Source organism: Canis lupus, chromosome 8 (genome assembly GCF_011100685.1).
Source record: "Canis lupus familiaris isolate Mischka breed German Shepherd chromosome 8, alternate assembly UU_Cfam_GSD_1.0, whole genome shotgun sequence".
Taxonomy (NCBI): domain Eukaryota; kingdom Metazoa; phylum Chordata; class Mammalia; order Carnivora; family Canidae; genus Canis; species Canis lupus.
Genome location: NC_049229.1, coordinates 48,979,373 through 48,995,859, shown reverse-complemented (window position 1 = coordinate 48,995,859; position 16,487 = coordinate 48,979,373). Strand labels below are relative to the sequence as shown.

Here is a 16,487-nt window from a genome sequence, read left to right as displayed (position 1 = left end):
AATGCCGCGAAGTTACTATTGGGTTTGAATTTTTTACTCACTTAAAGCAGAGAAATGGAATCACAGTTATTAAAGAAAGTGTAATTTTATAAGCCTTTAAAATATAAAAATAATAAAAAGTAATCAAATTTAGACCTGGAATGGGGAAGGGAGGGCAAAAGATGATGTGAGTACAACATATATCAAACTGGGAATAAACAAACACAATGTAAAGTTAAGAAAAGAAACATAAATCAACTATATTAGGTTACAAACTACTATTAAAAGTCTAGGAAGTGAGACTAGGATTGAGATTTTATTTTACTCTTTATATATGTTCAACTTACAACTTTTAGTGAGGAATTTGCAAAGAATCAAGATACTGATGACTTTCAAAAAAAAAAAAGAAGGGGATGAGGAGGAAAAAGAAAAAGAAGAGAGAGATACATAGAAATAGCATCAAGGATGCCATATCAAACTGAGATTAATTTCCTCAATGATCTCAAGGGCAGGAACCCACAATTCTGCTCACAACAGAAACTAAATGTGTATGCTACCAATTAGTGCTTAGCACTGAGGAATTCCATGATAATATGCCACAAGTAGAAAAGGAACCTCTTTTCTGCTGACACCAAAGGCTGCTCTTCTGTAACATTTGATCAAGTGACTTTTTAGCCACAAAATAGCTGCTGGCATAAGAAGAGGTTACTGCCAGGAAGGTGAATAGTAGCCAACTCATACCCACCCTCAACTTATATGTCTGAATGCAGATTTCAGAAAGGAGCACATACTCTTAACCAAAAAAAAATTCCATCAGTAGCTGGGACAAAAGCTGAAAAGGGGAAGAGCCAGTAAGAGAAGGTGCCGGGCTGGCTCAGTCAGTGGAGCATGTGACTCCTGATCTTGGAATCATGAGTTCAAGCCCCGTACTGGGTATAAAGTTTACTTTAAAAAAGAAAAAAGAAGGGCAGCCCCGGTGGCGCAGTGGTTTGGCGCCGCCTGCAGCCTGGGGTGTGATCCTGGAGACCTGGGATCGAATCCCACATCAGGCTCCCTGCATGAAGCCTGCTTCTCCCTCTGCCTATGTCTTTGCCTCTCTCTGTGTCTCTCATGAATAAAATAAAATAAAAACTTAAAAAAAAGAAGAAGAAGAAAGAGGAAGAAGAAAAGAGGGTGCCCCCTGCTGCATACTTACATTGTTGATCAGGTACACGCCCCGCCCCCTAGAAGAGGCCACTGGTTTTACTATCCAAGGTCCCCGGTCCTTTGAATATGAATCTGCTCAAAATATTGGGAGATTAAAAGGGGCAGAGAAAATAAATAAATAAATAAATAAATAAATAAATAAATAAATAAATAAATAAATAAATAAAAATAAAAGGGGCAGAGAGAGAAACAAAGAGAAAGAAAGGACAAGAGTTTATTTCTTAAATTTCAACAATGGTTATCCACTCAGATATCCAAAGAATCTTCCATATTTCCAAGTGGAGGGCAGCACAGCTAAAATACCTGTATTTTTGAACTAGCTTCAAAAACGGACACAAAAACAGAGGGGGCAGGGAAACAGAGGAGGAGGAGGCAGTAAAATTACACATTTCTTCCACCATTTCCTCTCCTTCTTGAATGAGGATGAAAACAAAAAAAGGCAACTCTCTAATGTTAGTCTCTTACTATCACAAATAGCTTTCGGGAATCCTGAGATTCCAGCCTCTGTCAACCAAAGGACCTCCAGAGACTCACGCTGCAGACAGTGCCAATGAGAGTCGATCACTAGGATCGCCGGGAATGATAACTTTCCTTAAGTGATTTCTCTGAGCTTGTAGGAAAAAAATCCCCTAAGTCAAACTGTATGTAAGTGGTGCAGGAGGACAATAATTTACAAGTGACTAAAAGGTGCCCTTTACTTTTTTTTTTTTTTTTTACAATATAGTGATTCAACATTTATATATATTATGAAATGGCATGAGTACAGTTACCTTCTGTCATCACACAGAGATATTACAGTATTATTGACTATATTCCCTATGCTGTACTTTTTATCTCCGTGGCTTATAACCAGAAGTTTGTACTTCTTAATTCCCTTACCTGTCCCGCCCCCCTCCCTCCCACCACCGCCTCCCCTCTGACAACCACCAGTGTGTTCTCCACATTGAGGAGTCTTTCCATTTTTGCTTATCTGTTTGTCTTGTTTTTCACGATTCCTCATAAAAATGAAATCACGTGGTATTCATCTTTCTCTGTCTGACCTATTTCACTTAGGACAGTACCCTCTAGGCCCGTCCATGTTGTTATGAAAGGCATGATTTCATTCTTATTCTGCATGAATATCCCATTGTGTATATATACCGCATCTTTATCCCTTAGCTATCGATGGACACTTAGGTTGCTTCCAGATTTTGGCTACTGTAAATCCTGCAGCAATAAGCACAAGACTGCATCTATCTTTTTAAATTAGTGTTTTCATTTTCTTCCAGTAAATACTAAGAAGTTAATTTGCTGGGTCATATGATCTATTTTAATTTTCCCAGGAACCTCCACACTGTTTTCCACAGTGGCTGCACCAATTCACTTTCCCACTAATAGCACACAAGGGCTCCCTCTTCTCCACATCCTCGCCAATACTTGTCACTTCTTGTCTTTTTGATACTAGACATTCTGCCAGGTGTGATGTGACATCTCACTGTGGTTTTGATTTGTATTTCCCTGATGATGAGTGATGTTGAGCATCTTTTCACAAGTCTGCTCTTAATTTAACCTTCTCCTGTCTCTTCTGGGACCCCATTCACTTGCTCGTATCTTCACGCTTGCTCTCCTCCCTGGGGTGCTGCTTCTCTTTTTCTCTCCTTATAATCACATCTACCCCCATATCTGCAATTTCCAGAATCTATTACCTTTGGCCAGAACTCAACCCTGCCTTTAGAACTGCTTGCAAATCCCCACATGGAAGCCTGTAGGCCTCTCAAATTTGTATTCCTCAGTCCCAAATTTCACCCCCCTCATCCCTTTTAATAGCTTTTCCTTCATGGTCCTGGTTACACTCCCTGGTTAAAGACATAAAGATGTGCTGATACTCCTAGTGTCTCATATTCCCACCTCTGGAACCATCTTTGACCCTTACCTCACTACTCACAGCCAGCTGGTACACTCTGTTTATCTGACCGCTCTCTCCACTCTTTTCCATTCCAATTATCTAGTTCAGTCCAACTACATTTCTTATCTAGATTATTGCAATACCCTTCCAAGGACCACTGTGCCCTTCTCCTTGTTCCAATTCAATTCACACAGTTATTTTTTTAAAGGCTAACCTATTTGTGTGTCACTTTCTTTCTCAAAAATTTATCGCCCACACTCAAGTGAGCAATGGAGCAGCAGGAACGCAAGAGGCATGGAGAAAATGGAATTTCTGGGTTATACTATGCAAGGTGGACACCAAAGAAGAAGAACTTAAAACAGACTTTATGAAGAAGAGGAAATGTCCCACCTTGTAAGTCACACAAGTCCAGAAATCAAGGTGACAGGAATAGTCCTTAATGGCAAAAACAAAAACAAAAAACAAAAAAACCACAGAGCCAAAAAGGAAGCATACATAGTTCAAATGCAGAAGTATCTACATCCTTACATAGGCATTAATTCCTGCCAGTGAAGATACTTTTTTGTACCAGACAGGGGCACCAGTGTATGACACCAATATGTCTTCCTAGAAATGATGGTGACAAGTTTACTACAAATAAACATACATGGACACAATCAGGAAAAAAAAAAAGTTTTAAAGTTAATATCTCCAGCTGTTTTACTAAAGAAACACACTTTTTTAAGGATTTGAAAAGCTCTAATTAGTTACTGTCTGGAGGGAGCCTTTGGAGTTCAGTTGCAGAGGATCAGGGTGTTCGTAGCCAAGCACTTACTACAGAATTCCGCATACTCAGCTGGCAGAAGGAAAGTCTGAGGGAGGATGTGAAAAGCCTTGAATCCATGCGTATGCTGCATTCGAATGATGTTTTTATATAGTCGGTCTTTACGGGTTAGTTCATAGGACCTAAAAATCATAAAAGTTTTTCCATTTCAGTAAAGTCTGACTCCAAGGTTTTTCTGTGTAATCATATACTACAGAATTCATAGATCACAGGGCTGGAACACATACTGAGGACAGCATTACATCTCAGATCGACCACTTTGTCAGCCCCAAAAGTTTAGTAATCATTTTCATAAAATAGATTTCTTTGGTCAGCTTTATTCATTAAGGTATAACTGACATACAGGAAGATTTGCCCTTTTTAGTGTCTCATTCTAGGAGTTTGAACAAACATTCGCAATTATGTACTTGCGACCAGAACAATTCCAACATTCCAAAAAGTTACCTGGAGTCCCTTTGGAGTCAACTCTTCCAATCACCACCAGGCCTTGGCATTCCTGTTTCCTGTCCCTATAATTTAGCCCTTTCCAGAAAGTCAAGTTCATTGAATCACATACATGTGTCCTTTTGAGACTGGCTTCTTTCCCTGAGACTGGCAACAACGGATGTACATTCCTGTTGTTGCCTGCATCAGGATTTTGTTCCTTTTTATGGCTCAGGAGTAATTCATTGCTGTATAGACTGCAGTTTCTTTATCCATTTACCAGTTAGACACGTAAGCTGTTTCCAATTTTTGAAGATTATGAATAAAATCACTAAAAGCATTTACGTACAGACTTCAGTAAGGCCTAAGTTTTTGTGTGGATTTAAGTTTCCATCTCCCTAGGGATGAGATTGCCAGGTTCAATAAGATTGTTTAGTGAGTTCTATTAGTTATCTATTGCTGCATTATAGATTACTGCCAAGGGCACCCAGGTGGCTCAGTCGATTAAGCATCTGTCTTTGGCTGAGGCCATGATCTCAGGGTCCTGGGATCGAATCCCACATCGGGCTCCCTGGTCATAAAGTAGTCTGCTTCTCCCTCTGCCCCTCCCCCCTGCTTGTGCTCTCTTGCACGTTCTCTGTCCCTCTCTCTCTCTCCAATAAATAAGTCTTTTTAAAAAATAATAAATTACTGCCAAAATATTAGGAGCTCAAATCAATGATAAAGTTTTTCTATCTTATAGTTTCTGTGAGTCAGGAATGTGGGGGTAGCAGGGCTGGATAGTTCTGTCCCGTGGTCTCTTGTGAAGCTACAATCAAGATGTTGACCAGGGCTGTGGTCATCAGGCTCCACTGGGGCTGAAGGACCCACTTGACAAATGGCTCTCTCACATGGGGCTGGTGTTGGCAGGAAGCCTCAGTTCCTTCCCATGTGAATTCTCCTGTAATGCTGTCTGAGTGTCTACATGACATTCTGCTAGGTTAGGTGACTGAAACTGGAAATGCAACAAGAAAGAAGCTACAACGTCTTTAAGGACCTACTCTCAGAGGTGACACACAGTCACTTCTGCCACATTCTATTCATTAGAAGTCACAAAGGCCAACTCACACCCAAAGATAGAGAAATTAAGCTCACGTTTTTGAAGGCAGTATCAAGGAATTTGTGGACATATTTTAAGACCAACACATATGTAAGTATATATTTAACTTTATAAGCAACTGCCAGACTATTATCCAAAGTGGCTGAATCCTTGTGCATCTCCCACTGCTTCCTGAAGTGTCAGCTTTCCCATTGCACTGCATCCTGACCAGCACTTGGTGTTTGTTGTCTGCTTTCTCTGTTCTGTTTTTAGCCATTCCAACAGGTAGGTCGTAGTACCACATGATTTCTTCTAGGACTTTTACAGTTAGGTCTTACACTTAATTTAAATCTGATTCTTTTTGCCAAATGGGTTTTCATGGAGTTTGTGACTATAAAATATATTTTAAAACCGACTTCAAATATAAACAAACAAAAAAGAGAGCATTCTAAGTTTACTTTTGATAAATATATTCAAATTTTCAAGGTCCAAAAACCAAATACATCAATAAATTCTAGCTTCAGGAGTAGCCTGTAGCTACTAAAAATCATTATGAAACATCTTAGGAACACTACGTATTGTATGTTAACTGAATCATAATTCTTTAATAGTACCCCAAAAAATCTAGATTACCCAAATAAAGAAAAAACACTAGTGCCCCCACTAACAAGTTCCAAACCCAAAGCATTCTGGGAATTTTTACATAAAGATATCTAGGGGATGTTACCTTCTGAGAAACAGGGCCTGAACAAAGGTTAGCATACTTGAAAATAGGACCATTCAGGAAAATAAAAGATGTGGCTACCTTATCCATATTTATAGGCCTAATGTCACAACAATAATTGTCCAATTTCTCATATAACTCATATAACTACACAGAACTTGCATCATCATTAGTGATAATATGTTTCTCCTACATAGTATCCAAGACAGACCTTAATTTTAGACAATAATGAGCCTACTAAAGTCCCAGATCACGAACTTAAGGATCCCACTGAAAACTCAATTTGCATCATTAAGAGATGGATATGTGAGAGGAAATTTTAAAGAAAAACAAGGAAATAGTCATAAACCTTGGAGAATAACTGCCACCTATCAGGGAGTATATTCTGGAGTACTACAAACAGTCCAAAAGTTAGCCTCTGGACTCATGAGTTCCACTACTGGTTTCCAGTCATGATTTGTCCCACTATTTAAAAACCATCTAAGAATTTTGCTGTAACCACTAAAAACTTGTCCCACTATTTAAAAACCATCTAAGAATTTTGCTGTAACCACTAAAAACTTACTGTATCTGTTCTTTGGTTCTAATTTTTCACTGTGATTTCTTAAATTCAAAAGGTGGCTTTGACAAGTCTAGGTATCACAAACATTGCTTTCTTGCCCACTGTCCTCCTCATAAGTGTAGAGCAGAGGTCTTTAAATTTTAGATAAGACTCATCTAGAAAGTTTCTTTAAAATTATTGTTCCTGGGCTCCAATCTCAAAGTTCTGGGATAAAGTCTAGGATTCTGTATTTTATACAAGTGTCCCAGGTGACTTTGGTACAGATGGTCCACACCGGAATATAGATTTAGCCTAGAACACTAATTTCCAAAATTCCAAAATCACCTCAGTGCTTCTTAAATACATAGCTTTCTAGGTATATACAGACCCAGAAAAATTAAGCACCTAGAAGGTACTTTTTACATATATACCTTCCCTGGATATGGTGATTCCATGAATCTGCAATGGGATCTATAAATGTATATTTTTTAAAAAGTATCTGCAGTGATGTTTATCATCACTTAGAAACAATGACAAAAGGACAAGAAAAAGATTGCATTCTCCTAGAGATGCCCAATTCTAGTGGTCTCCAAATCCTTTTGCTTGATGCCCCCCATACAGATTTTGAGAAACCATGTATCCTTTCGTTGGCATCTCAGATTTTTCATGAAGAACTTACATTGCCCCAAATAGACCAATGAGTGATAAATATTATTTTAAAATAAAACCCTAACACTACCCTTTTAAGTATATTCAAAGGAACCTAAATAACATCAGGATTAACAGCCACTATACATTTTTAAAATTTTATCAAAGAAAAATAAAATAAAATAAAATTTTATCAAAGAGAAAAACTTTTCTATCAGTAAATTTTTCACTTACTAAAATACACTCTTTACTGCAGGTAATACATATGCAGAGAAGTATAAAAAATCATAAATGCAAAGTATGATGAATTTTGGCCACCTGTGTGAGCACCACTCAGACTGAGTATAGAACATTCCCAGCACCTCAGAGGCCTCCTTCATTCTCCTACCCAGGAATTATCCCCAATCACCCTTGCTATTACTTCTTTCATGCCATTTCCCACAAAGAATGGCTGAGACCCACAGAACATATTTAATGCTTGGAGGTCTTCTATATCATAGCATACCTTCTGTACAACAAAATATGCATGTGAATTAGTATGCATTATTTTCAAATTTCCTGTGATCATTCAGCTATAAACTACTTTATAGTGGACTATCATTGCAACTCTTGTAGTAGAAAATTCATCAAAACACCATAAATGTTATAAATTTTGATTAAAATTACAACAGTGTTAGAGTCTCCATTTTGATAATTATACAGCAGTTATAACTGATGTTAATGTTAGAAGAATGAGATAAAGGATACAGAATAACTTTAGTATTTTTGCAACTTTTCTAGAAGTCTAAAATTACTTAAAAGTTAAAAAATTATATTAAGAAAGAGTTCACAACAATATTGAAAACATTTTAAGTGCTTGAATTCCTCTTGCATGTGAGTTCGAGTCTTTAGAATGAAAACATGAGAAATAGCAGCAGAAGCCACCAAGCATAATGCATTTAGATAATGAACTATTTATGTGCTTGAACATGCAAGAATAATACATTCAAGAAGCACTCAAGAAAAAATAGGATTGAATTTATTAATACTGTTTGAGTCTAAACTGAGATAGAATTCCAATATACCTACAGGAGTATTTCTAAAACTATTAAAATAAATAATATACTACTAACATGAATTTGGAATGCAGACTCTAGTGTAGGCTATTTCAAGGACTCTTAAATGTCTACTTAAAATAGATACATATGATTCATTTCAATCATCCAGTCACACATTTAGAATACCAAATCAATACCACAATAAGGAAGAAAATGAGGTTTAAACTACTCTCTACGAATGAAGCTGAGACATCAAATAAAACTGGAACTTGTTATGAAGACCTTTCAAAACACAAATTTATCCCATATTATGAAGAAACTATTTGACACAGGCCTGGTACTTACACACAATGATAAGATATAAAACAACAGAATTGAAAAAAATCAAGAAAGAAATTTCATTATATAAAAATAAGAAAATAAGGTAAATAAAAATAAAATTTGTTAGCATAAGTACATAAAGACATTATGAAGGACGTAAGTCCTCTAAATAAAACATAATCACCGACCAAATAAAAAAATTTGCATTGAATTTCCTTCTCTTCATTAGATGAGATTTGTTTCCCTCATTTCTATATGGTCATCTATCTCTCCATGGTTGAATATGACTGCCAAAATAGGGTAGGATTTCAGCATCAATTTCATTTCTATTTTCTTTTTCATGGATGAAAACGCTAAAAAACTCTGGTCACAAAAACAATAGCTAACACTTCTACAGAGTTTACTATGTGAGAGGCATGCACTGTTCTAAACATCTTAGATCCTGATAGATTAAATTCTCACAACAGTTACCAAAGTCATTCAGCAAAGCTGGGATCTAGGCCCAGGTAATGGTTTACAGAGCCTATGCTTCTAGCCACTAGGCAGTATTGCCTCTACGCTGCCATTAACAATGTGACTGGAAAGAGTTTTCTATAGCAATGACAGTCAATTCTTTGAACTCCTTCCTAATTCTGTGTCAGAAGTCACAAGATGATCGATCATTAAAATTAAAATTAATGGTCTATCAGCTGGTAATTTGATCAGGTCCTCTTTTAATTCCATTAAAAGTAAAGAAATGGAAATCGCCATCATGATGGTCATTTCTGGTCATCTGTCATTACCAGAATTCAAACCAACATCATTTTTTATGTACTTTTGTTTAGAACCCTGGAAGTGTTTGTACCCAAGGACAATGCATCAAATTAAGATTCTAAAAGGGGAAACAGTAACTGTGGAAAAAGGAGGTGAGAAGGGAGTACCTATCCACATGAGGGGCTCTCAACCTACCCAATTTCAGGAAAGAAAAACTATGGGATTTGCAATCTAGAAACAGTCTCCTTTAGAACCATCCATGTCTACAGTCCTTAGAAAGACTTCATATAACATATACTTATGGATGTTGACATCTCAGTTTGATTTACAGACTGCTGCCCTATATCACAGACTTCTTTTTTTAAGGACATTAATTACCTCTACCTGCCCAATGTTAGGCACCTTTAAATGGAGCAAAGGAGCTACAGGAGCATTACCTGGGAAAGTGATTAACCTTTTGTGCTTCAGAGAGGGTGCGAAGTAAGAAGGGCTTCAGGTGGGATCCTGTCCACATTAGGTTATAGTCAGTGCTGCTTGGGTGAACCTGAGGGCAGATAAAAAGGAAAAAAAAAAAAAAGCGTCAGAGATAGCCTCTCTCCAGAAACAGAGACAGCAAGAAAGGCCATAGAGATTTTTCACCTACAGAACACAGTCAGTGCCCAGTTAGTATGTAAATAGTAAATATTTTACCTAGTAAAATAAAAGCTGAGGATAAAGAACATGAAGATGATCAAGTTTAAAGAACGGGACAGTTGGGCAAATCCCAGATGCATAAAATAGAACAAATGAACCTTTCTATAGAAGTCTGTGATGTCTTTTAACATTCTTGCATATCAAAGTATGAGAAGAGGGCTCAACCCCACAACTCCCTTCTCAAAGTGTCCATATGTCCCTGCAGATGATGGGTATAAAGTACTGATCAGAACTAAAACCTTGTGGTAGCAAACTGACTTAGAATATCACTCATTCATAAGAATTCATCTGTCTATTCATCCAATAACTAGGTACTCGGGGCTTACAATGTGATACATTACCATGTTAAGCCCTGGAGATAAAAAGCAAGAAAGTGTATAAACTAGTATCAGAACTTCCTCAAAATGTCTACTTCAAACCTCAACCTAAGATAAAAAGCTAGCAACCAGACTTTTATCAATTATTTCAAAATATCTATAGTGCAGTCTGTCTAGCATTTTTTCTTGTCCCTTTGATATCAATATCACAATTTCCTCAATTTTCTTTGGGAATAACATACTACTTGTTTTTTTTTAAAACAGATTTTATTTAAGATTTTATTTATTTATTTTATTTAAGATTTTATTTTAAGATTTTATTTATTTATTCATGAGAGAGAGAGAGAGAGGCAGAGACACAGGCAGAGGGAGAAGCAGGCTCCATGCAGGAAGCCCGATGTGGGACTCAATCCTGGGTCTCCAGGATCACACCCTGTGCTGAAGGCGGCGCTAAACTGCTGAGCCACCCGGGCTGCCCATACTACTTGGTTTTAAAAGACTGTCAATAACATTCCTCACCCCACCCCCTGGTCCCAGGCAAGGAGTAGATCCTAACCCAAGCTGGACCAGTCACACTATCCCCAGAATATGATTCTTCAGTGAAGAATAGCACAAGGACAATGAATCAATGAACAGAGTTAAGTCATTTCTATAGCAGTACCTTGAAGAGACAGTCCTGATTCCTGTTCCCAGATCCCCAGAACTGTCCCAGGCTCTCTCCTTCCAAAGGCCTGCCTTTTCAGCTCTTCTTTGATTCTGCTACCTACTCTATGTGTAATTGACCCACAAATCCTTTTTGGTTTAAGTTAGGTAGAATCTGTTTCTGTTGCTTGCAATCAAAGAAGACAATTCTTTATGGGCAACTCTGTCTCTACCACAATCTTCAAATCATAGCAAGAAAAATGTTTGGGGTTTTTTTTTGTTTAAAAGAGAAAGAGAGAGGAGAGAGAGTGAGAAAGGGGGAGAGGGAGAGGGATCTTGTAAAAATGTTTTCCATGTATTTTAAGGAGAAACTGATAAAGTCACTCAGAAATTCAATGAAAGCTCTACATTATCATAGATCCCATGTACCTTCTAGAGCTGCCCTGTTAACTGGTAGTCAGGTAGGTGGCTAGGATTTTCAGCTTTAGAGCAGATCAGGTGAGACAGTAAAAATGAGCTTACTTCATGAAATCCATGGGCTGTCAGAATGCTGCGTACCAGGCGACTATCTGTTCGCACAATTTTGTAAGACAAATGATAACGTTCTAAAGAAAAACACAGAATCAAATTCAGTAACCAGAAAGTTAACTGTAGAGACAAAAATAAACTGTAAGATGGTGGCTTGCTTAATTATACTCAAGAACATATACTGCTACCCTTATGCTACTATAGGCAGGCTGCAGATTATTTTGGACCAAGGGTTCTTAATGTGAGATTCACTGAGGGTTATTAAATCTGGATGAGGGACAAAAGGATATCTTTGTTTTCACTACTAGTTGAAATTGAACATTACCTTCAATTATGAATGTAGACACAAAGCAGAGCAGTGCTAGCAATTCCTGTGACCCTAACACCCATAGATACCAGGTATTTTAATATTATTTTACAGTTGTTACAGCTATCTCAAAATATCACTTCTCACAGCATTTAAAAGTTATTGTTAGTTAACAGACCTTCCACTAGATCATGTTATTTAATACACTAATAAAAATGCATACATGTCACCCGTTTAGTTTTTAAGAAATATTTTAATAATTGTATTTCAATACAATTGATTTTGTTTTTAACCCTCTCTATATTTTTTATACACTTAAAACACATTATTCTGAGAACAGACCCATAGGCTTCCCCACCCTGCCACTGCACATTTGGTACACTGCAGAAAAAGGTTAAGAATCCCTGCTCTAGATAGCCCTCTGTGTGCAATGATGCTGGTTACCAGTGTATCTTAGACCAGAGGTTATAAACTGATGATCCAGGGACAACACCAATCTGCAGACATAGTTTGTTAATTTCTCATTGTGATTTAAAAATAAAATTGAATTAACAACCTTTTGAAATTGGAGGAATTCATATAAAAACCTAGATTTCTGGGCCTCTCTTGAAAACCCTGGCAACCCTGGGCTTGCTCTCTCTGCCAGGGCAAGAGTCAATGGGAGAAGCACAAGTGCTCCCTTTGGGGTGGGCTCACAGGCTCTAGGTCAGCACAGTCCCTTCACTCAGTGACATTTCGGGTCAGGCCCTGAAAGCATAGTGACCCCTAAGACAAAAGTCTGTCATGTGATATTTCTATATATCCCCAAAGACTAACATTTACTCTAGCCCATTAAATGTAATCTCTTTTATATCACTACATAATACTACTAATGTATATATCACTACAAATTGTTTGAAAAAATTAGTCAAGAATTCCACAGAACAATTATTTTTTAATTTTTTTAAATTAAGTAATCTCTTTGCCCAATGTGGGGCTCAAACTCATAACCCTGAGATCAAGAGTCACATACTCCACCAACTGAGCCAGCCAGGTGCCCCATCTGCAGAACAAATTTTTTAAAGGGCTGCATATTGAACACTTTCTGAATGAGAAGAATAAGGAAATGATGGACAGGCCTTAGAACAAAATTCAGCCTCTACGAAGATAAGCATACCTTTTTATGAATTCATATGAAAATATCCATAAATCCCTGCTGCTACTTGTCCAGCCCTGGCAGGAACCTCATGCAAAGCAGACACAATGGAAGACTGGAATGAAAAGGCCAGACACCCCATACTTCTCATTCTTGTGGCAAACACTGAAAGCCCAGTTACAGGGTTTCCCCAATGATCAATTACTATTATGTTGCCTTTGCAATACTGTTGTAAGAAAAAGACTTCAGAGCCCTATGTGTTCATTGTAGTGCACAGTATAATTTAAGAAACAGTACAGTGCACTGCTTAAGAGTTTGTCTTCTGACTCCCAAGTTGTAGAGGGAGAGCACAGGAAAGGCCTGGACCATCTCGTTAACACCAAAAAAGAGAAAAGTGCTCCAAAACTGATTGGAAATATGTCACAGGGGTCTCAATGGCCAAATTTAAGAGAACTTCAACATAAAAATGAATATGACAGAGAAAAACTATGATTCACTTACTAAAAAAAAAGAATCCATGAGTTCACACTGATAAGAAGGTAAAAGGTATACTGGTTTTCTATCACTGCTAAAATAAACTAAAATATATTCGGTGGCTTAACCAACACAAATCCATTGTCTGATAGTTCTGTAGGTCAGGAGTCTGACACAAGTGTCATCAAGGAAAGAGCAGGGCTGCATTCCTTTCTATAGGCCCTGGACAGGGTCCATTTTTTTCCTTTCTCAGCTTCTGGAGGCTGCCCCCATTCCATGGCTTATAGCCTTCTTGGTCTATTTTCAAAACCAGCAATGGCAGGTCTAGTCTTTCTCACATAGCATCGACCTGACTCTTTCTGCCTCCTCCTACTTTAAAGAACCCTCATGATTAAGGCCAGCTGATTAGCAACCTTAATCCCACCTACAAACTCAATTTTCCATTGCCATGTCAGATAACATTTTCACAGGTTCTGGGGATGAGGAGGAGGTAGATAAATTTATGGGGACCATATTTCTGCCTCCTATAAAGGAAAAAGCTCTTCTTTACAGCAAATCCAGCTAATAAATGTAAAAGGAAAGAAACATAAAATCAGTATTTTACAAAAATCATAAGAGAAAGTAGTTCAGACTAAAATCAATGGATACCAATGGGTGAGGATATTCATGTATCTCAAAACATCACTCCAGAGAAAGCTTGTAACAAAGGAGAAAAGCACTCCTCCAATGAAGCAATCTGGTGAACACTATCTCAACCAAATGACAAAATCTGCCATCACCAATAATGCAACACAATGACATCACATCCTTCCTAATGTGGTACAATGAGGACACAACTGCACTAAGGGATAGCGCTACAAAATTTTTAAACCTGAATCTAAACACGTGGAAACAATCAGACAAGCCCAAACTTAAGGACATCTGCAGAGCAACTTGTCTGAAAATCTCTAAAAAATGTCAATGCTGTAAGAGATACACACACACACATACACACACTCACAAAGTGTGGAAGATTTGAAGAGAAATACGAAAACTAAATACAATCTTTGATCTGGTCCTAGATTTTAGAAAAATAGTAACACATATAAAAGTCAAAACTAGAACTAGGGAAATGTGCATAAGCACTGTATACCACATAGAATATTTTACCAATGTCAGATTTCCTGAGTGTCACCTCAGTACTATGGTTATACAGATGATGCCCTTGTGCTTAGGTGACACACTGCTGAATAAAGCATTAAGGTATAAAGTATTTGAACTAATTCTCAAATGGTTCAGAGAGAAAAGAAACATGACAAAACATTAATAATTGGTGAGCACAAGGAAAGAGTATTACATTCATTCAATGAAGCTATTATTATAGCTTGTCAAAAGGTTTTTAATTTTTTTAGATTCAATGTTTAGAAAGTGAAAGAAAATCAGGGCTCTTCATTATGATAACTGTGATCACTGACATCTCCATTTCTGTACATGTCAAAGAATCATCCACGCTGGAGACCAGAAGTGTGCCTGATTCCATGCCTGTTCTGCAATGCTCACCTCTCAGTGTCCAAGCCATGGGGAAGGTAGTCACTAAGGCATACAGAAAAACAGAATGACTATCTGGGGACTGGGGAGGAAGGGGAAATGATAAGAGAAAGAGTAGATCTCTGGAGTGGAACTACCAAGGGTTCACATCCTGGCTCTACCACTTCCTGCCTGTAATCGTGAATAAATTATTTCTCTATGGTCAATTCCCCACATGTCAAATGGGGTTGATAATAAAAGTACTCAACTCATGGGGTAGCACTAAATCATTTAATACACATAAGACTTTTAGAACATTTGTTGTTACATGGTAAAAAAAAAATCTTTTTAATAGTAAAAAAGTAAATTATGTAGTAAAATAGCTACCATACATAAATTACACATTTTACATAACAAATTTAAAAATAAAAATAAAAAATGCTATTAAAACTCTTGCTCCTACTTTTCCTAACATAGAAGAAACATGCCATTATCACTGCACTCAGTGACTTGATTCTCACAGTATGTGAGTAGTACATAGTGACCAACTACTTCTAATCCATACCAACTAACTACACCCAACTCTGATACAATGCACATGTTCCAAAAAGGGAGTGCTAGAAAGACAGGGTGGAATGACATAAAGCAAGTGTGATTTCTGGGGATTTTAACTCACATTCATGTTCTGTGTCCAACAGCCCTATGTCAAATGATGCTGATTACCAGTTATAAATTGATGACCCACAGGCCAAATCCAGCCTGCAAATACAGTCTGTTCATTCTTTGTGGTGTTTTAAACATAAAACTGAATTAGTTGCTCATCTTTTAAAATTGAAAGAATTCATACAAAAAAAAAATCTAGATTTCTGGGCTCCACTTCAAAGACTGGGCAACCCTGGGCTCTGCTCCCATGGCAAGAGTCAAATGGAGGCTTGCAACTATAAACTGAACTGATCCAACTGCCCAAGAAATAAGCACCTTATCCGTATTTCCTTCCATATAAAAACAAGAAGTAGAGCATGGCATTGGTCCTACTAGCAAACTGCTAAACATCTGCTATATGAGCCTCTGAACATGCCCTGTGTCAATTCTATCATGAGACTACAGAATTTCCTCTTCTCCAACCGCTCATGTGTGCATCAGGAGGCAAACTAAAGTGCTAGGACCTTCAGCAGTAGAGTGAATTAGAACAAGGAACCAATAATCTGTCAGCACAGAAGCACCTAGGGAGTGATGACATGCCCTAAGAGGTTTGGTCAAAAATAGCCTGGGAAACTAGAATGAAGATAAAACTGACATTTTTTTTTTAATTTTTAGAACATAAGACTAACCCTTTCAATGGCAATATAGTGTAGCTTTGCCTCATTGTCAGAAAATGAGGTCTATACCCCCCACTGCTGAATATGGCAGTCACTAGTCATGTATAATTACTGAGCACCTGAAATGCAACTAGTGTGGGGATGCCTA

The 16,487-nt window shown here is 37.6% G+C and overlaps 1 protein-coding gene across 26 annotated transcripts in view; it reads right to left on the bottom strand.

Annotated features, from left to right (window-relative positions):
• The window catches only part of TTLL5 (tubulin tyrosine ligase like 5), a 269,103-nt gene that overhangs the window by 239,714 nt on the left and 12,902 nt on the right, over window positions 1-16,487 (bottom strand). For 25 of the 26 annotated variants that reach the window (XR_005363557.1, XR_005363556.1, XR_005363558.1 and 22 more), the window contains exons 4-7: window positions 11,593-11,675; window positions 9,856-9,962; window positions 3,885-4,015; window positions 1,175-1,257 (exon numbers count right to left, since the gene is read on the bottom strand). Coding sequence is in view for 20 of the 26 variants with exons in the window: in XM_038545325.1 (XP_038401253.1) it covers window positions 1,175-1,257; window positions 3,885-4,015; window positions 9,856-9,962; window positions 11,593-11,675 (404 nt within the window). In the remaining 6 variants the exon portion in view is untranslated. Of the gene's footprint in view, window positions 1-1,174; window positions 1,258-3,884; window positions 4,016-9,855; window positions 9,963-11,499; window positions 11,676-16,487 lie in introns of those variants that run through there. The other variant, XM_038545323.1, reaches the window with a different exon arrangement.